General features: G+C 42.8%; 1 protein-coding gene across 4 annotated transcripts in view; it reads left to right on the forward strand.

The window, feature by feature from the left end:
* POMGNT2 (protein O-linked mannose N-acetylglucosaminyltransferase 2 (beta 1,4-)) overlaps positions 1-21,676 on the forward strand; it is a 146,802-nt gene that overhangs the window by 121,325 nt on the left and 3,801 nt on the right. For all 4 annotated transcript variants that reach the window (XM_068107087.2, XM_068107090.2, XM_068107089.2 and 1 more), the window contains one exon: positions 7,914-8,129. In XM_068107087.2, coding sequence (XP_067963188.1) covers positions 7,914-8,129 — 216 coding nt within the window. The remainder of the gene's footprint in view (positions 1-7,913; positions 8,130-21,676) is intronic.

Here is a 21,676-nt window from a genome sequence, read left to right on the forward strand (position 1 = left end):
CTTCTGGGAAAAAGGAGACCGGAAACGGAAGAAGAAAAGACACGAGGTCCTGGAGAAACGCCGATTCTTCTTCTTCCTCGCCGAGCTCGGACGCGAGCGGTATCGATTGAGCAACGTAACAGAATCGGCGTTTAAAAGACCGTCTGGCGAGAGGAGTTACCGGGACGTGTAACTACCCTTTGACACGTCAAGTCGCCGTGGGTTCGTGCACGGAACCAAGCCCCTGGCACAGTTCGCCTCACCGTCTATAAGGCCGCGTACGGGTCGCACTTTGGGCCGCGCGCGCTGGGCAAGCCGCGTGTTGCTTTGCCTGCTTTGCTGTACCCGCTTTGCTTGGCCAGGAGGTGCGTGCTGCAGCCGTTGTTCCCGGTACGGGACGTGCCCGGTGAAAGCACGTCAGGAAGGGTCCGTTCAACCGCCCACGTGCGGAGATCGAACTACCGGAGTACGGAGACATTGAGAGAGACATTGACCATGGAGGGAGTCGGGAGTGGGGCTCACGTGAGGAATGTATAAGATGGCCATCTTAGAGTTATTATAGATGAGTTTACATCTTTGTACTATTGATTGCTGATTGTGGATGGTTGTTGATTGCTCGGGGAATATATCATTGATTATTCTGGATCCTTGGTGTGGGGTTTCTTATTGATTGGAATTCAGATTTATGCGTTACGAAAGAGCATAAATAATAGATCTTTCTGGCGGAGTTCCTCTCACGGTCCGGGGGTCACCGAGACCAGGTAGTCACCGGGAGGACCCTAACAACCCTAACCCTAACTCTGGACATGCTGCTTCTGCTTTCTCAACAATGGATGGAGGTCCTCAATGCCAAACAGGAAATTAGAGCTGTCTCCCTTGACATATCACGTGCCTTCGATACGGTCTGGCACCCCGCTCTGCTCACCAAACTCTCCTCTTTTGGTATCCATGGAAATCTCCACGCATGGCTGGCGGACTTCCTCTCTAGTCGTAGTCAACGTGTGGCCCTGAATGGGTTTCTCTCATCTCCTCTTCCTGTTCAGGCTGGAGTTCCCCAAGGCAGTGTTCTGGGCCCTGTGCTTTTTCTGGTCTTCATCAATGATCTCTCTGACTCTCTTGAAAATCCTCTCTATCTCTTTGCTGATGACTCTACTCTCTGTCGCTCCATTCTTCATCCCTCAGATCGGCAGTCTGCAGCCTCCTCACTCTCTGCAGACCTGGACAAAATCACAGACTGGGCAAACAAGTGGAACATGTCTTTCAATCCTGACAAATCTTACACTCTTACGATGTCTCTCCGAAAAGACCGACTGGACAACCCTCCCATCCACTTTCTGAATAATCCTCTCCAAGAAGTTCTGTCACTCAAGCTTTTGGGTCTCACTACCTGCCATGATCTTTCCTGGGAAAACCACATTTCAAATCTGGCCTCCAAAGCCAGTCGCCGACTGGGCATCCTCCGTCGTGCGAAGTCCTTCCTTGGCACACCTGAGCTCCTCAACACATACAAGGCTTTCATCCGCAGCTCAATGGAATACTGCTCTCCCCTCTGGGCTGGTGCTCCTGCCTCACACCTAGCTCGTCTTCACGCTGTTGAAACCAAAGCATTCAGAATCATTGGAATCTCCCGCGATGAAGCTAACTCCAAGGGCCTCTCACTCACTCACCACAGGCAGGTTGGTGGTCTTTCTCTCCTCTTCTACCGACTCCTCTCTGGCCTTGCCCCCCCAGCTCTCTCTGGGCTTTGTCCCACAAATATTTCTACAGGTCACACAAGATCTGCCTGCAACCCTCTTATGGTTAAACTGCCAAAATCAAGACGCTCTGCTCACCTTCACTCCTTCATTCCTCTTTTCTCCCGCCTCTGGAACAAACTCCCTCACTCTCTTCAATCCCACTCCACCCTCCAGGTCTTTAAAACAGCTGTTCACCACCATCTCTTATCTTCCCCCCATCCAAAACCTTCATCTTTTCTACCCCCGCTAATTTCACCCCAATTCCACTTTTTTGAAATACCAACTTCTGTCCTGGAAGTCCTTGGTGTCCTTGTGTTTTATACTTCTCCCACCTTCCCTCCCCCCTTCCCACGCCTCCACCCCCCAAGCCCTCTTCCTCCCACACATCTCCCTGCTCTTAAATGTTGTGTGCTCTCAAGTGTTTGTGTGCTTCCCCTTCTCTTGTCTTGCGCTCCCTCTTTTTATATAGTTTGTTTTTCTGGTTGATTTGTTTGTGAAGTAAATGTCAGCTCTTTCACGAGCCTCGATTCAGTATACAAAAAAAAAAAAAATCAGCATTGTACGTGTTGTGTTTACAATGTTTACCCTGATCAGACGCAATCGGGCAACTTGCATTTATACAGTATATTGAATATATAAAGAAGAATGTGTGTTTGTGTGTTTATGTATTTGGACCCTGCAGGAACCAGTGCAATCAAACTTTGCATGACCTCCTCTCATCCAGAGGAAGGTCAAGGGCTTTGTTCGAAAAAAAAAAAAAATTGACCCTGGATAAAACCAGATAATTAGTCTTCAGACCTCAATCAGGGCTCGTGCTTATACACTGCCTGGGGTTTTTCTTTTTCCCAGGAGCGATTGAGTAATATGTATTGTAGAGATGTATGTTGAGATTGTCTATTTTGTGATTTGATTACTATAGTGTTTACACGTGCACCTGTTATTAAAAAGATTGCTTTACAACAGGTTTATTATAACACCCATAACACCTCTGTGTTCAGGCCTCGAGTGAGTATGTTGCGTATATACTGCCTGGCTTTTTCCAGGTCATATGTCGTGTGTTTCAATGTCATCTGTTGAGGTTGTAGTGATTTGTTTTATTTAAAAATGAAATTGATAAAAAGAAGTGAAAGTGGTCCAAGCGCATTTTGCGACGCCCAAGATTGGTACTTCATAGGAAACCATAAGGCCAGCATTCCCCAATTTATGATGCAGGAAATATTTAAATACATATTTCCTTGAATTCCCCCAGGCAGCGCCGGGTACTTCAGCTCGTCTAATATATATTTATATACAGTATATTATCTGTTTTAAACCTTAATGACGTTACATTTTGTCCAGCCTTTGAACAATCAAATTATCTCTCAAGTAATTATTTCATTTTGATATTCATATTTCATTCTTTTAGTTTCACTGTTTATATCTCGGGTTTCTATCTTTTTTTTTTTTTTTTTAGTCGGAGCTTTCTTGGATGGAACATCCTTTACTTCTCCACACTGAGGTCCATAATATTGGCATTGAGATAGGCCATTTGGTATCCACAGCCATTAAACCGATGGGGCACACAGCATTTGGGTTTTATTGCCAGTTTGAACGAGTCATCTTGGCAGCAGCTAATTTGACCATGGTGCAGGGACCATTCCCAGGAAGGAGAGACTGCATTCTGCGACGTTTAATCTCTTTGGGTTGTTGGCACAGCTGGTTCGATATGAATGCTTAGGGATGGGACGGACTTTATTGCCAAACTCTCTTGATAATTTGTGTCTTTTATTCTGGCCTGTTGTTTTTGGGAAAAGGAGTTTGCCGGATAAGATGGGTTTTATTGTGTTTTGGAAGACAAAAAGGTCCACTTGACCAAAAAAAAAAGCAGAAATATTTATGTATGCTCCTGCTATATTGCCTGTTTTTTTTGGCACGCTCCTTGCAGGAAGCTCAGGCATTTGATTTGCAGTTTTCTTTTATCGCTGGATTCCTTGACAGGATCCCGTCCAGTAGAATCACAAGACGAATGAAGCAGGGCCATTTGTATCCAATTTTATAGAGATGTGTGTATATTTTTTTCCACTGCCTTTACAAAAGCTTCCACACACTGTCTCCGGTTTCATGCAACTGAGAATAATCTCACTCGATGCAGAAATCACTCAATTATTATTGTCACATATTATTCATTTTCTCTACGTGCGCTGTCAGTCTTAGGTTCAAATCTGATGGACTAATGCATTTCTTTTGACAGAAGGTTTTGCACCAACATCTGTAATAATTCCTTGTCCTGTAACCTCTTTGTGGTTCGATTTAAACAGTGCATTGACTTCCTTTCCGCTTTACTGATCTTTATTATCAGCACGTAGTGTAGCTCATGGAGCTGCTCTATGACAAAACGCAGCGTTGATTTACTAACAATCGGGCTCGAGACAACTATGCGACACGTGTGAGTGCCTGGACAACTGTTAAAAGACCTCCAGGCTTTTAAATGAAGAATTGTTTTGCTGCTTAATTTACGTTTGAAGAGCCAAGAGGTAAGGAGAGATGCGACTGGATTATACAAACGAATGCTGAGCATTTTGGTGGTTTTCAGGGGCACGTCGTTACATTTTAGGACGTGTTACGTAGTGATAAAGTTGTATCTGTGGTAGTGCATCATTCGGGAAATAGGAAATGAATCGAGTGTGAGATCATCTAAGATGAGAAGTCTGCAATTATTCACAGCACGTTTGAACTGGCAAAGGATTTTATCATGTAAGACAAGCGCACAACAATGCTCTACAGAGGAAATATCAATCATGCTTGTAATGCAATCAGGCGGTGCGCGCGCAGCATGTGGAACTGAAGTGCACATCACCAAACTAAAATGTATATATTTATTGCACAGGGAAAGTGCATGCACTGTGTACATGGTATGGAAGTGAATGTCACGTGGCTCGAGCACGGCATAGAACAGGAGTACAATAAGATATTACAAAGTGTAGATCTTGACATCTCTCACTCTCCCTCCGTATATCCATCTCAATCTACATATCTATCTGTATATCTCTCACAGGTTCAATCCTGCTAAAGGAGCCTCACACCAATAATTCAACCGAGTGGTTTGCCATTGCCTTGCAGTGGTAGTCTGGGTAGGAATTTGGAATTTATTCAGGGTGTCAGCAATAACTTGTCTTCTCTTCTCAAAATATGTGGAATGTGGGATCCTTAACCTGATCCACAAACTAATGCCAGCAGAAGGGCACCTGGCTCATTCTCCATCTGGCATTTAGTGATGCAACATCCACCGTGCAATGCACCAGTCCTACATTTTAAAGTGGTTCCGGCATGAAACCAAGACTCACCATCTCTAAGGTAAACTTGCTACCTCTGCATCATCCTGTCATACCTAACCCTCCCCGTAAAGAAAATACTTCTTGCTTTGTGTTTGGGCTAGAGTGTTGCAATGACATGAAGGAAGCTATAGCTTAGGAAACAAAAATGGAGCTTGACAAGAAATGCAGGAAGCGAAAGCAAGAATGAAAATATTGGAGAAAGTAATCTTGTAGGGTAATGAAATCTCATCATTTCCAGTTTAAATACAGGGTAGATTAAATACAAGGTAAACAAGAAAGATCAATCGGAGATTGCAAACCCTCGCCAAGACGTGTTTGTGTGGTGTATTTTGTCGGGTTTTTATTAGCTGCTGTGTTTGTGTGGCTTATGCATGATGTAGATTTATGTTCAATCCAATATGGCTGCCAAAACACTTGACCAATGACGTCATCAATTAGATTCTCCCATATAATTTTTATGCAGATCATGGTCAAGAAATTTCAAAATGATCGGATCAAGCGTTTTACTTGTCTAAGTATGATGTCACAATGAAGGCACCGCTGACATCATCATGAATATATATTGTTTCCCATGAGGAGAATGTACTTGACAATGAGACAGGTTTTCATTTTCTCCATAGAGCGGTTTCAGAGATATCGAGGTGCAAAGTTTTTAGGTTTTTCCAAGATGTTTCCGTACCACGTGACCTTATGGCCAGACAGACAGAGCCGATTACATTATCCCCCTGGTTTTTTTTTTAAGCTCACCTGGAACATAGTTCAGGTGAGGTATTAGCAGTCAGTATGTAAACACTCGGATCTTCTCTGAAACTACACACACACACATAATTTCGATGAAATTTGACCACAATCTTCTTCACCCGTAATGTACTAAGTTTGGTTCTCACCATTAAAAAAAAAACATAGGTGCATACCCCTGGTGCTCACCTGGTAGAATAAACAGTATACTACACTGACTAAAGGTATTTTAAACCAATTTCAATGGTTGCTAGAAGACAGGGCAGCATGTAGAATCACACAAACATAATCATAAGACTTTAAACAACAACAAAAAAATACCTATTCTGGGGGTAGACCCCCAAAGGGGCAGATTTTTTTAATGCCAGGAACAATCCTTGGTACATCACGGGTGAAGAAGATTGTAGTGAAGTTTCATCGACATATTGTTTGTAGTTTTAGAGGAAAAAGCAAATTCATATTTTGGGGGGGTCAAACCTAGATCCACTTTGACCCCGGGTAGACCCCCTTACCCCCCAATATGTATATTTTTTAATGCCAAGAACAAACTTTAGTCACAACACAATAAATATAATTTGTGACAAGATTAGTCACAATCCCATCAGCGGTTTCGGAGAAGAAGTTTCAAGTGTTTACGGACTGACGGACGGACAACAAGCCATTGCATAAGATCCCCTGAACTTTGTTCCAGGTGAGCTAAAAATGAAGGTCTGTGGGGATCTATGGGGGATTAAAGTGGGTCCAGGTTTGACACCCCCCCCCCCCCCCCATCCCCTCAACCTCCCAACCCCAAAATAGGTATTTGCTTTCTTCTCTGAAACTACACCACGGTTTTGATGAAACTTGAGCACAACCTTCATCACCTGTAATGCTAGAACTACTAGTCCTATTTTCACCAAACATTGTAGAACTGAAGACCAATGCCTCCTGATGCCTGGCAAATCCCATCAAAAATTGCATATCAGTGGGTGAATTTATAGGGAAATGTTTATGCAAATGTTTCCCTTGTCAGGGAAGTGTAGGTATGTAGTCGGGTACACAGGTATGTAGAATCGCTATGTTGTTTTTCCCTTTACCAATGTTTAATGCTCGAGCATGTTTGAGAATTTATCATGGATGATTCTTGTTTATTTGTGAACCACTGATACATCTATCTACCTTGCTCACAATACAATGTGAGATTTAAAAACCAATCATATTTCTGTTACATTTGTTCATTAAAATTGTAAGTTTTCTCCAAATTAAATGCCTTTCTGTGGAAGTCACACATGCTATTAACCTCACCGGCTGTGGCTCACGGAGCGTCCAACTGGATTGTAATCAAGAGAAAGTTCTGTTCCAACAGAGCATTAACTTTCGCTTGGGAGGAAATCGAAAGCTTCAACCCCTGAGGATGCAGCTGCTGTTCATGCATTTTTGGATGTCGTCAATAGTTTCTAATCCTCTGTATGATTGTTTAAGCTCACATTTGTAATGCCGATTCCCCGTTATTCTTGTTCCAATGATATTTGCCCACTTGGCTTGTTCTGCAACAGCCGGTGATGTCGTAACAGTCATTCCAATTCCCCTTTCTGAAACCAGAATAACTCGTGCTACAACCTGACATGCTAGAACATCCACGGATACATGCTTCTTCTTGTTGTTGGCATAAAGGACTTCATCCACCAAGGAAATTGCAGCGGTATTGGTGAACGAAAGTTTTACCGAAGCAATGCAGCGGGTGGTGACTTCAAACAAATTTCTCCCACTCTATATGCTGGAGAACAATGCATACTCGCTGGAACATGCACCGCTTCTCCCAAAGGGGAGGTTTCTGCATCAACGATGACAAAGAGCATTCCTTGTCGGCCTCTCACCATATAAATAGCTGATGGGAGCCAATAAGCCAGTGAGAGCTTCATGAGATGCACCAGTTAAGCACCTAATGACGTTGCACTTCTAATAGGGCTTAATTAATGATAAAGTTTGGGATTTTGTTTTCTGATCCATAATTTACGCTACACTGAGATCAAGTCGGAAAACCTTTGCCACACGGATGTGCTGAGCTTGGCGGCTAATGCAACAATTTGTAAGTTTGCCGAATCGGACAGGTGTGATTCGGCAACCTTTGAAACGTGCGAATGCCTTCTGCCGCTTCTATCCGCAGGACACACGAGTGGATATCGCTTCGTTCTTGGCCACCATGCGCCAGGTAATACCTGACAAGCTCACTGCTCCCGGACAAGTACCCGTGACGCCCGTGTTTCCAAGCCGAGTCAGGGTCCCTCGCTGCAAGTCCGCGGTCGACCCTATATCCGCCGAAGCACATATCATGGTCACATGGCAGCCTCCATGGAACCTAGACTTCTTGGAACCTCAGGAGGTTAGTGTTTGGTTAAATCGTTGGTATTTTTCATGGTTTTTAGGAGTTACCAGTATTGCAGGATATTCCATGACTTGATTAAAAGTACGACTACTCTTCACCAAGCTATATTCTGTTGCCTATCCCGCACTTTTTAGGTCCCACTGGCAAAATTATATTGAATAATTGCAGTTTCTGACTTCCCTAATACCTAACTATGGCCTGTAAACTGGGAATACATTTACAGAAAGTAGGTAATACACATTGTCTTGTGTTTTTTTTGTTTTTTTTACAAATTGATACCAAAGTGGGAATAAAACCATTACAACTTGTAAATTACATTTTCAAAGCAAGTTATTACATTCCTTTGGCTTTTAGGTGTTGTGCAATTACAAGTGGTTTATATGATTAATGAATGCTCTATGTTGATATTTTTCCAGATTGCAGTGGATTTTGTTTTGCAGTCAAGGAATTAATTATGAGATGATAAAAAATTATAATAATAATAAATAAAAATTAACTGAGCATTTACAACATAATTACCAAAATAGCATCGGCTGTGGGATTAATATTGGAAAGGATTTCGGAGACCCCAGGGGTAGTGCATACCTGAACCACCTTTCGAGGCCATTTTTCCCCACAGAGCAGGGGTTGGCCTTTTTTGGGCACCATGGTCCCCTTTTTTTTTTGGAGCAATGTTTTACGGCCAGATGCCCTTCCTGCCGCCAATCGTGTTAGTCGCCTCTTGCGACACAGAACACACAGGGAATTACCAGTGAACTGGTACTCAATTTGCCGACCTCGGAAGGATGACAGGCTGAGTCAACCCCCCTGGCATTCATTCAGCGATCAACCGGGATTCAAACCCAGGATCCTAGGATCCGAAGCCGGCACCCTAACCGCTAAGCCAACACCAGGCTAGGGTAGCGCATACCAAAGGACAATAAAACAAGACCGAAAGTCTAACAGTGGCGTAGCCGGGCTTGTTTGATATTTTAGTTGAAGAGCCCTCGGGATGGCATCAGCCCTCGGGTCCTAAAATCCTGCTCTGCCGCTCTATCTCACCCTCTCTCTGTTCTTTTCACCCTCTCTTTTGCTCAAGGTCATCTGCCAGCATCTTGGAAATCAGCAAACATTACCGCTTTACACAAAAAGGTGCAAAAACAGATCCTTGCAACTACAGACCAATCAGCCTGCTCCCAATTATCAGCAAAGTCATGGAATCCATCATTGCTTCAGATATCAAATCCTTCCTCTTCTCCAATGGCTTGATCTCTGATCATCAATTTGGATTCAGACCAGGTCATTCTACTCTGGACATGTTGCTTCTGCTGTCTCAACAATGGATGGAGGTCCTCAATGCCAAACAGGAAATCAGAGCTGTCTCACTTGACATATCACGTGCCTTCAATACGGTCTGGCACCCAGCTCTGCTCACCAAACTCACCTCCTATGGTATTCAGGGAAATCTCCACTCATGGCTTGTGGATTTCCTCTCTGGTCGTAGGCAACGTGTGGCCCTGAATGGATTTCTCTCATCTTCCCTTCCTGTTCTGGCTGGAGTTCCCCAAGGTAGTGTTCTGGGCCCTGTGCTATTTCTGGTCTTCATCAATGACCTCTCCGACTCTCTGGAAAATCCTCTCTATCTCTTTGCTGATGACTCCACTATCTGCCGCTCCATTCCTCATCCCTCAGATCGGCAGTCTGCAGCCTCCTCACTCTCTGCAGACCTGGACAAAATCACAGACTGGTCAAACAAGTGGAACATGTCTTTCAATCCTGACAAATCTCACACTCTTACAATGTCTCTCCGAAAGGACCGACTGGACAACCCTCCCATCTACTTTCTCAACAATCCTCTCCAAGAAGTTCTGTCGCTCAAGCTTTTGGGTCTCACTATCTGCCATGATCTTTCTTGGGAAAACTACATTTCCAAGCTGGCCTCCAAAGCCAGTCGCCGACTGGGCATCCTCCGTCGTGCGAAGTCCTTCCTTGGCACACCTGAGCTCCTCACCACATACAAGGCTTTCATCCGCAGCTCAATGGAATACTGTTCCCCCCTCTGGGCTGGTGCTCCTGCCTCACACCTTACTCGGCTTCACGCTGTTGAGGCCAAAGCTTTCAGAATCATTGGAATCTCCTGCGATGTGTAGTCAACTCCGAGGGCCTTTCACTCACTCACCGCAGGCAGGTTGGTGGTCTTTGTCTCCTACCGACTCCTCTCGGGCCTTGCTCCCCCAGCTCTCTCTGTGCTCTGTCCCCCCCAATATTCCTTCAGGTCGCACAAGATCTGCCTGCAACCCTCTTGTGGTTAAACTGCCAAAGTCTAGGCTCTCTGCTCACTTTCACTCTTTCATTCCCCTTTTCTCCCGCCTCTGGAACAAACTCCCCCACTCCTTTCAATCCCACTCCTCCCTCCAGGTCTTTAAAACAGCTGTTCACCACCATCTCTTATCTTCCCCCATCGAAAACCTTGATCTTTTCTACCCCCGGTAATTCACCCCAGAGTCCTTGCAGTGTTCATATGTTTTATTCCTCTCCCACCTCCCCTCCAAGTCCTCCCGATGTCCCTGCTCTCAAATGTTGTGTTTGTGTCCTTCCCCCTCTCTCCCCATCTTGTCTGCCGCTCCCCTTGTTTTTTGTGTTTTGTGTGTCGGTTTGTCTTTTTGTGTGATTAATGTTAGCTCTTTCACGAGCCTCGATCTTGTATACAAAAAAAAAAAAAAAAAAAAAAAAAAGGATGGTATGACATGGGTGTAGATACCAGTTAGCAAATAATGTAAGTATTAAATTCTTTTAAAGTACTCCAAGTCTCTAAGCTGTTTGTCACCATGGAAGTGAAGAGATTGCATTGAGACATTGGTTTATTCTATATGGTTCGAGTCAACAATGAACCAATCATACACCGCTTCAATCCACTAACCTTGCAATCATGACAAAGGGCTTACAGTGTTACGATTATATTTGCTATTGTGTTATTATTAACATTATTAGTATTCTTATTACGAAAACTATTCCCTGCATGAAGAAACCGGGCTAATTCGTCCAAAGCGGCCTGAAGGTGAGGCATGAAGGCATGAAGCCTAAGGCCTTTATGTACTGTGTCATTGGAAGACCCGTAACACATATGCTTTCGATATTTGATGATCATTTTAACAATCGGATTGTTTGTGTTTCACACTGAATGAAAAACGTAAAGGTAGAGTATGGCGATTGTGATATATGACAGGTTCGAGGATATGTTCGGCCTGAACAGCATAGGAATCAAAATGGCGGTGTGTGGACTCAGTCGTCGTATGCCGTAATGACATCACAGACGTAATCACATCACATCACATCACCCCTGTCATGTGACCAGATCCTCAACTCTGATTGGTGTACGTTTGTGAGGGACATACATACATAGTGCATATGGACAGACAAACACGGTGCTGGAGGGCTTTGCCCTATAGGCTACATCGTAAAACAAACCTCGTCTAATTATTTTATAGTGTATTGATTGGCTAACTTGAGACTCGAGTCTCACCTCCCCTTCACCCCCCTGCCCCCACCCCCACTTCCCCACTCCCGCCTTCCCTGCTTTCAGTAGGGAGGGGAACATGTTATTTTTGTAGAAGCATCGGCCCCATTGCGGTTCGTTCTCTCTGTCTGTCTCTCTCCATCTCTACCACACATCCAACACACTTTACAACATGCCTTACACACCACCACACCACAAATGCCAACTTTGTCCATGTGGGGTTGTTGAATTTGTCATCGAAATGGCATCAAAAGGGCAGGAAACAACAGTGCAGGACTGAGCGCACGTCACAGCACGGCTGAAAGGGCAGGAAACAACAACAACGCAAGACAGAGTGTGCGCTGTTGCATGGCTGAAACCCCGGCCCCCGCCACGTTGCCCAGGTCTTGGTGCCCGTTCCGTCACTGGGCTTCTGTCCCCACCATGCTGTTAAGCTTCAAGGCGACCAATGACCTTCGCCATATCACATGGACAACCAATGGAAAAGCGATCAGATTAGGAGATATGTGGACAGGGAGGCAAACACATCTTTGGCTATAAGGGTCAGGGTTCAAGTTCAGAACAGGGCTTTGTGTCTGGAAGCTGTGAAAAGAAGAAAGCTGGAGCCCGGAGATACAGCTGGAGCCCGAGAGAAAACTGGAGCCTGGAGGGAAAGCCAGAGTGAACAAGAATTAGCCTCAGGCAGAATGGCCGATCTAGCGAGAACTCCTGGGTGTGGTTCCCAAACGCACTGACCCATAGACTTTTTCTTCCTTTTCTACCTCTGCCACGTTCATTTTGGATGCGTAGCTATCGCCAAAGCGCCAACTGTTCTTTTCAGGCTTAGCTGACTTTTGCACCTCTCACTTCCATTGTATACCCTTGCATTCACCCTCTTCAGCTCCACAACCACCCACATAATCCACCCCCAACCACCCCTCCCCCCTACCTGTTTGGGCACACGCAAAACAGTCGGTTCACGTATGGTTGGGATCGGGGTCGACCCTATACACCCCATCACCCTCTCTCTCTCTCCCTCTCTCTCTCTCTCTCTCTCTCTCTCTCTCTCTCTCTCTCTCTCCCTCTCCGTCTCCGTCTCCGTCTCCGTCTCCGTCTCATTACTTATCTCCTTTTCACGGAATGAGAGTGGCACTTGTGTATCTGTGATAAGTTGACTGAGTAAGGGATTTTATGTGCTTCGATAAGGTTTTCTATTTTTGACACAGTTTGGCTTGTATATACGTGCCTTTTGGAAATTATAAACCCTTTCCAAACTGTCCGGTTGTTAGTTTCATATTGGATATGCCGACCCCTCTCGACTCCTCTCTTGACCAGCCCCCGCCTGATTCAACGGGAAGGACAAAGACACAAGAAAACTTCCCCTGTCACAGATACTATAGGTCACAACACGGTGTCCCTGAGCAGCACAAATAAACAGGACGACTTATTCATAAACACTGACCTTGATACAAAGGTAGAAAACTATATCTTTACCATGAATGTAAATGGGGAATGTAAAATGAGCCCAATTTGTCTTGAGAAACGAGGACATTTGCGGGGACTGCGAGCGGCAAATTTGATTGGTCGTGATTATGTAAAATACCGTAATATTTTGACCAGATACTGCTAAACGGAACGGTTTTGAAAGTGACTGAAAGGCAATTTGTGTTCTACAGTGTTCAAGTATATAATTAAATTGAAGTAAAAAAAAGATTTTAAAGGTTGGAGGGGAAAAAAAAATTCCGGAAGTTTGCCGCCGTTGACGCAGCATCTTTTACACCACCTTATTTAACACATGACGTTAGTTCTTGACGTTAGCAAAGTGAACCAATAGCTTAACCCCACTTTTTGCATTGCATGCACAGGATAAAAATGTATCTGTAATGAGTAATGAGAGAGAAAAACATGTATAACAGACATTGCAAGGAAATACAAAGAGCATGGACACAGGAACAGACCATTTATATTAATACAATGTACTAGTTGATTTACTTAATTTCGCTTGGGATGGTGGAGGTTGTTGAAGTACCCGGCAGAAACGTGGATGTCACCAGGATTTTTTAACCGTATCGTATTTTTACATCTTTATTTTATTTTATTTTTTGGAGAGAAAAAGGAAGAGGTGGGGGTTAAGGGCACGAATAGACACCAACAGCACATTAACCTTTGGATGAGACACTCACAAACATCATAATTGGTACACATCTTATTTTAATGGAGCAAACATATGGTTATGTATGTATGTATGTATATATTTTGTGGCCCAAACGTCTTCTTCTTCAAATATATATAAACCCGAAAAACATGGTCTGCGAGGCAGTGAGGTGGTGAAGACTTGTGACTATATATCTATTAATTATGTACTGTTTGAATGTCAGACCCTCAAAGACCTCAAACCACCCAAACACCAAAACCAAACACCCCAAAGACACAAAAACCATTAAAGACCATGATGACCACAAATACCAATAAGACGCTTTAGACCCACCAGACCAGATTGGACCCATGACCATTTAGAACTTTGCACCACTTGGACCTTATTTGATTCCAAATAAATTATAAATAAATAATATCACCAATATTACAAATAAATTTGTGCAAAATAAATGTTTGTATTATGATGGGTGTAAGTTATGACGACACAACAATTCAGGTACAGTCATTATCCTCAGTCAAAACAATCCTGTTCCTCTGTAGTGACGTGTGGTGAGGTGAGCGAAGCGAGCCGGTCCACGCTAGTGTATAAAATCAGCCATCTACATATACCTCAGCTACCTACAAGTCCTGCCATTGTCCCTGTAGCCCGATATCCCCAATGCTTCTTGGTAACTATCTAATTCAATTGTTTCAACCCATTCGCTGTTTATGTTGCCACTACCTCTCCAGCGAAAGGTATTCGATGTAATAACTACTCTGAGTGAAATACCCCTACCTTAATCTTCTATTCTTTACTCTCAGGTTGTGGTCGCTGGTCCTATTACTGTCCATTCTGCTGAAATTCTCTTCTGCACTTATTATGTGTATACCCTTCATTATCTTAAACATCTCGATCAATTCCCCTTGTTATTGCCTCCTTACTAATGTATAAAGTCCTGTCTCCTTCAGTCGCTTTTTATAGTCTAACTAGCCACGAAATCACTCCAGTCCAGGGATGTCAAACTCATTTTACATGTCGGGTTTGATCAGACGTCATTCAATTTCATCCCTTTTTGCCCCATCTCTTAATCATGCTATAATTCACCAAATGTCCGTCCGTCCGTTCGAAGGTACCGCAAAAACGTCTCAACCGATCGCAACGATATTTTGGGTGGGTATTCCTGGGACCCTGGGAGTAAAATAGGCTATATTGTTTTTCCAACTTTTCCAATTTTCCAGTTTTTCCAAACATGATGGATTAATATTTACCAATATGAACAAAGATGTGGCTTTTGTTGAAATTCTACAAATACTGTTTATTCTACGTACCAGGAGAGAGTAGATCGACTCCTGATGAACTCTTCCTATACAAACGTGCGGCTCCGAAGTAACATGGCAGCGTGTGCAAAGCGACTGAGAAGCAGGTGTAGCGGCCGCTTCCGTGTTACAGATTCGGCGCGCACTCTTCACACATAAACGTGCGACTGAGAAAGACGTGTAGCGGCCGCTTCCGTTTTGCAGAATTCAATCTTTTTTTCAAAATGGCGCCACGTACTGTTTAGATTTTGATGATTTGTGTGTGATATGATTCAACGGATGTTTATATGAATCGTTTAAAATAAAAAAAGCCTTCAATTTCTGATATTTTGCCTTTTCATTTGGGCTTCCCAATTGAAGCCCCGCCCATAGGGCGGGTACCGTTGCTAGTGGTGAAAAATTACTTTCAACATTCTCGTATATGGATCCGCATCCGCATCCGGATCTTCATCGAAATCTAATCAATTTGTCCCCGTAACACATCTAACCTGCCCACCAAATTTCGTCCGAATCCGTCCACAACTTTTTGAGATACACTGCTCACAAACGGACAGACACAACAGACCTCGGTCCACCTTCGGTGGCAGAGGTAATAATTCAAGTATAAAATATCCATTGGTACTTTGGTTACTGCTGCTGTTGCTTCCTGATACCTGATACCTGTTGGTTTGAGACACTACATTTGGAGCAAGCGACTGGGCTGTGGCGATCTTGAGTGTGGTGTTCAGGTCAAACAAGTGGGTTTTCCATTCACTTCCACAAAAAAATATGAATTCTCCATTTTTCTGGAATTGCACGATTTCATTTCTGTCTATTTTTCTCTTCTTGGATAAAGACGTCACTTTTTTGCCATTCGGAGGAGAATATCTGTGGTCACACACATTCCCAAATCTTCACGTTTGCATAATATCCGTTCGCTCTTAAGGGGACAAAGAGGACTCAGGTATGGGATATGGTGATGTGCGTTAATTAGGGAACTGGTTTAAAAACTCCCATGGTTCATTCCTGCTCGCTTATAGTGACAGTGCCCTGGGTGCCGCCATCTTAAAATGCAGTGCATTGTGGTATATCTTGTGCAACATTGAAAGTGTTTATTTGTTTGTTCTGAAAAAACAAATTGTTTTGATAGAATTTAAATTGTTCGGTTACATTCAATTGGTTTTCTTTAACAGCTTTCATCTAATTATAAACTTTTTAAAATATGCAATTATACACCGACATAGCAAGCAAATACCGTAAACTTTGGAATTAACAAATAAACTTCATTCTTTTCTTCATTTCAGCTTTCTAAATTTTCTAATTTTAGTCTCTCTCCCAGTCTCCCATTATTGTACATTTTTAGGGCGACATGCTGTCTTATATGGCTCATTGCTTTCAATCACACTGAATGAGCAGATTCTCAAATTTGGAAACGGTACAAAGAACAGATTGGAAAAACCATCACCAATCTGAAAAATGCCACTTAAAAGACCTACTCACAGTAATTCAAGGTCAAAGGTTATGCAATGTGATCTTGGATATGAAAATGTATTTCTGAACCCCATCACATTGCATATCATGTTAAAAGGGTTCTTTATTATTCTCCAGTTGATCGTAAAAAAAAAATAATGAGAAATTTTTTAACAAAGGTGAATTTTGAAGAGCTTCACATTCTGCCAATTTCATGTCTACATACGTTAACCAGAGCAATTGTTTTTCGGCATTTAGGCTTGGGTATGTGTACCTGTGGATATTGTCAAGCCGCAACTCGAAAACCACGACACCTGCAAAGCTGACGGTTCGCATGATTCCGTTTCCATTAGGCCGGACAATTTCACCAAGTTTCCTTCAAAATAGAAGGCCTCGGGTATTTTTTCTTTGTGTGATTTGATGTGGAATAGCGCCTCCGCCAAATACCATTGATCATCAATGTGATCGATGCCAATTTCAAGGTTCGATAATGATGTTTTGTGATGGCAACATTTCCCCATGTTAAGCTATTTTGGTCATGTGAATTACTTCTGGTCATTCAGGCAAATTATTTCAAAATATGCAATGTAACAAATCAGAGGTCTTTTCAAAATATGCAAGGCAGGTTGGTGGTCTTTCTGTCTTCTACCGACTCCTCTCCGGCCCAGCTCCACCAGCTCTGTCTGTGCTCTGTCCGCCAAATATTCCTACAGGTCGCACAAGATCTGCCAGCAACCCTCTTATGGTTAAACTGCCAAAATCAAGACTCTATTCACCTTCACTTTTTCATTCCTCTTTTCTCCCGCCTCTGGAACAATCTCCCTCACTCTATTCAATCCCACTCCTCCCTCCAGGTCTTTAAAACAGCTGTTCACCACCATCTCTTATCTTCCCCCATCCAAAACCTTGATCTTTTCTACCCACGTTAATTCACCCCAGATTCCACTTTTTGGAAATTCCGACTTCTTTCCTGGAAGTCCTTGCAGTGTCCATGTGTTTTATAACTCTCCGACCCCCCTCATCGCCCCCCCCCCCCTTCCCGTGCCTCCTCCCCCCAAGCCCTCTCCCTCCCACAGATCTCCTGATGTCCCTGCTCTTAAATGTTGTACATGTGTGCTTCCCTCTCTCTCCCCCCATCTTGTCTCTCACTCCCTTTATCTTATGTTTGATGTGTCAGTTTGTCTTTTTGTGATTAATGTTAGCTCTTACACGAGCTTCAATGTTGTACACAAAAAAATAAAATAATAGTAATTCCATTATTGTCCGAACAATGTGCTCCTATTAAGCGACTGGTTACTTACCCCAATGATCATGATAGTAAATGAAGCAAAAGTTTAATTTCAGAAACTGTGAATTACTGAATCTGATAACTATTTTCAACTGTGGATCACATGACTACATGAAAAAAAACGTTACCATTTAGTAGTGAATATGTATTACATCTAAAGGTCATTCAAATATGTGGGTGCAGACGGAGCGCATCAAGTTACAACTTGAAAATCCATTAAAGCATATTACGACCTTCATGTAGAATTTTGAATATTGTTTTATAAATAGCAACTTTGTAAGACAGTGGTTCAAATTTGACATGGACTCTTTATATGCAATTGATGAAATGTGTGTGCATATTGTGAAAAGTGATTATTACTCCTCGCACGCGAAGCGAAAAGTGGTATTCAGCAAAAGATTCACTTCTGCCTGTCTGTCCTGTCTACAAATTTCAGTTTATGATCAAGAAACAAATTAATTTCAATTGAATGTTATATTTTGAACACGAATCAGAACGTGAATCAGAAAAGGAACCTGTAGTTTTGCAGTACTTTGGCTCTGAATTTGTCTCGACCACGCATGCACAGGGAGGAGTGAGGTAACTTTTTATGCCTCCACCGACAAAGTCGCCGGAGGCATGATGTTTTCGGGTTGTCCATCCGTCCGTCCGGGCTAAACCTCGTTTTTTTCAGCAACCATATGTCTGATTGAGATGAAACTTTCAGGGTAGGAATGACACCCATGCAGAATGTTTCTATGACAATTGCGATGTCATAGGTCATGTGGTATGGCAGTCATCTTGGAGTAAAAGCAAGTAATTAAAAAATTATTTCTCAGAAACCGCTGAATGGAAAAATTTGAAACTTGGCACATTGTCGAGTACTCCCAATGGGGAACAAAAGCATGATAATGATGACATCATAAGTGAAGTGGTATGCCAGCCAAAAATGTTTTAATCGAATTCCTTATCTTAAACCATTTGACCCATTTGTATTGAAATATTAAATTTATGACATAATAGGTCACATGGTTTGGCAGCCATATTAGATCGAAGGAAAATATTAAATAATTGTTTCTCTGACACCGCTCAGCCTATCAATGCTAAATTTTACATACTAGCAACGGTACCCGCACTATGGGCGGGGCTTCAATTGAGAGGCCCAAATGAAAAGGCAAAATATCAGAAATTGAAGGTTTTAAATTTTTTTAAACGATTCATATAAACATCCGTTGAATCATATCACGCGCAAATCATCAAAATCTAAACAGTATCTTTAGAATTTCAATAAAAGCCTCATCACTGTTCATATCGGTAAATATTATTCCATCGTGTTTCAAATCGTGATCGATACACTATGATCGTGATGATCGTGATCGTGAATCGTGATCGATAAACGTGTTCACAATCGTTATGTCGTATGTACTCCCGATACGTGTACCAAATTCCCGATACGTGTAACTGTACCAAATCAACAGTTAAAAGGATTTTGAGCTGATAGCTGTTAAGGCCTTGGCAAGATCGATGGAGACAACGTTTATTATACGTTTAATGAAGGACACTGTCTCAAGCCCCAGTCCCCATCACGGATGGGGCTCAGCGGTTTACCCGAGCCTGACGGCGAAGGGCAAGGTACACGCTGGCCCGTCCAGTGCAGCGCGCGTGCGGCCCCGGACATCGAAGGGCATTAAACGTTCATCAAACATTAAACGTTCATTTAAGGATTATGAAACGAAAAACATTACGAAATTACGTTCACACCGTCACGTCAAACACTACCGTGAACACATACATCGTCACAATGAGAACATCATCACAGTGAACGTTCCGACTCCCCTTCTGTGCCCGGCGATGACGTCATGCAGCGCCTGGAGATGGAATAGGAAAGGGGCGGGGTACAACTTGAAAGACTGGAAACTTGGTTTTGAAGGACGTTATAAAGAACACAAACAACAGGCACGAATAACTAATGTAACGTCAAATAAGGTGGTGTAAAAGATACTGACTGCATCAACGGCAGAAAACTTCCGGATTTTTTTTTTCTGCGACCATTAAAATGTTTATTTCATTTCATTTCAGTTATATACTTGAACATTGTAGAACACAAATTCCATTTTTAGCAATTTCAAAACATACATTTAGCAGTACTTGGACAAAATATGACGTCATTTTACATCAACACGACTAATCAAATTTGCCACAAGTAGACCCTGTCCATGTCCTTTCCTTGTTTCTCAAGACAGCGTCAGGTAAGGTGAACGTTAATATTACAGGTATTCTCCAGCTTTGGATACACTCTTGTCTCGGTGGAGGGAAAGCCTTTATATTCCTTCAATGTATATATTTTTTGTAACCCCCTTCCCCCCCCCCCCCCCCCGCGCCCCCACTCCTCCTCCCCAGCAAGATCAGGACGTCATTCCTAAAGCCTCTATTGTCAAAACCTCATGCCGTCAATGATCTCTCTCTCATGCAGATGTCCTTGATCGACAATTATCAATGTACTGTGCAGCCAGTAGTTTGTAAATTCTTGCTCATTGTAAATTTTATTACGTTTTGTCTCTAAGTTATTTGTTGTCATCTGCTGCCATCTTGTTTTATAGCATATGCATTAAGGCAGGAACCACGTGATTATGGGTTTTGGTTATTAGCATAATAAAGACAAATGATCTGATTTTTTTTTTTTTTTTCAGTAAACGACATGCAGGTATTTACGATGTCGGACAAACCTCAAATTATCGGACAAACAAGACCGATAGCCTAACAACGGCGTAGCTGGGCTTGTTTGATAATTTAGTTGAAGAGGATAGTATGACCTGGGTGGGGATACAAGCTACCAGTTAGCAAATAATGGAACTTTTATTTTTTTTGGACTTTGTGCATGGAGAACCGGTTCGTGAATGACTTTGAGAAAAAAACGGCGAATGGCAAACGATGAACCAATAAATTCCACATTCCTGTGCCACCTTCAGTCGAACGTCAGGCATGGACAGCCGGTTTGTGAATGACTTGGGGGGGAAAAAAACGGCGAATGGCAAACGATGAACCAATAAATTCCACATTCCTGTGCCACCTTCAGTCGAACGTCAGGCATGGACAGCCTGTTCGTGAATGACTTGGTGGGGGAAAAAAAACAGCGAATGGCAAACGATGCTACAATAAATTCCACATTCAGTCGAACGTCAAACCTTGACAGCAGGTTCATGAAGGACTTGGACAAAAAAAAACATACCCAGTCGGAATGTTGCTATATCCAGTCAGTGGCTAAACTGCAAATGGGGAATTGCGAATATCAGGGATGGAAACCCTTACGTCATTTCCTCATTCTGTGTTAAACTCGATATCTCTATTTTCATTCCAAACAGCATCATTCATTATTGCAATCACAAACAAGAAAAAGAGCAATCGGAGATTGCAAACCCTCGCCAGGATGTATTTTCAGTGGTTTTAAAGGCTTTTGTGATAAATCAAATATGGCGGCCGAACCACGTGACCGATGACGTCGTCATTCTTTTTTTTTCTAAACTAATTTATTCCTAGATTATGCTCAAGAAATTGCATCTTGATCGGATGAAGTTTTGTACTTGTCGAATTATGACGTCATAATGGAGGCACCTATGACATCATCATTAACGTATTTTATTCCCCATGGAGAGTTCTTTACAATGAGCCATGTCTCAATTTTTTCTATTCAGCGCTTTCGGAGATATAGAGGTGCAAAGTTTTTCGGTTTTTCCAAGATGGCGGCCGAACCACGTGACCCATGACGTCATCATCATCATCATTATCTTTTTCTCCACCAGTTAATGCCGACATGGCGCTCAAGAAATTTCATCTCGATTGGATGAAGTTTTGTACTTGTCGAATTATGATGTCATAATGGAGGCACCTATGACATCATCA

This window comes from Myxine glutinosa, chromosome 2 (genome assembly GCF_964187855.1).
Source record: "Myxine glutinosa chromosome 2, kmMyxGlut1.1, whole genome shotgun sequence".
In the NCBI taxonomy this organism is placed as follows: Eukaryota; Metazoa; Chordata; class Myxini; order Myxiniformes; family Myxinidae; genus Myxine; species Myxine glutinosa.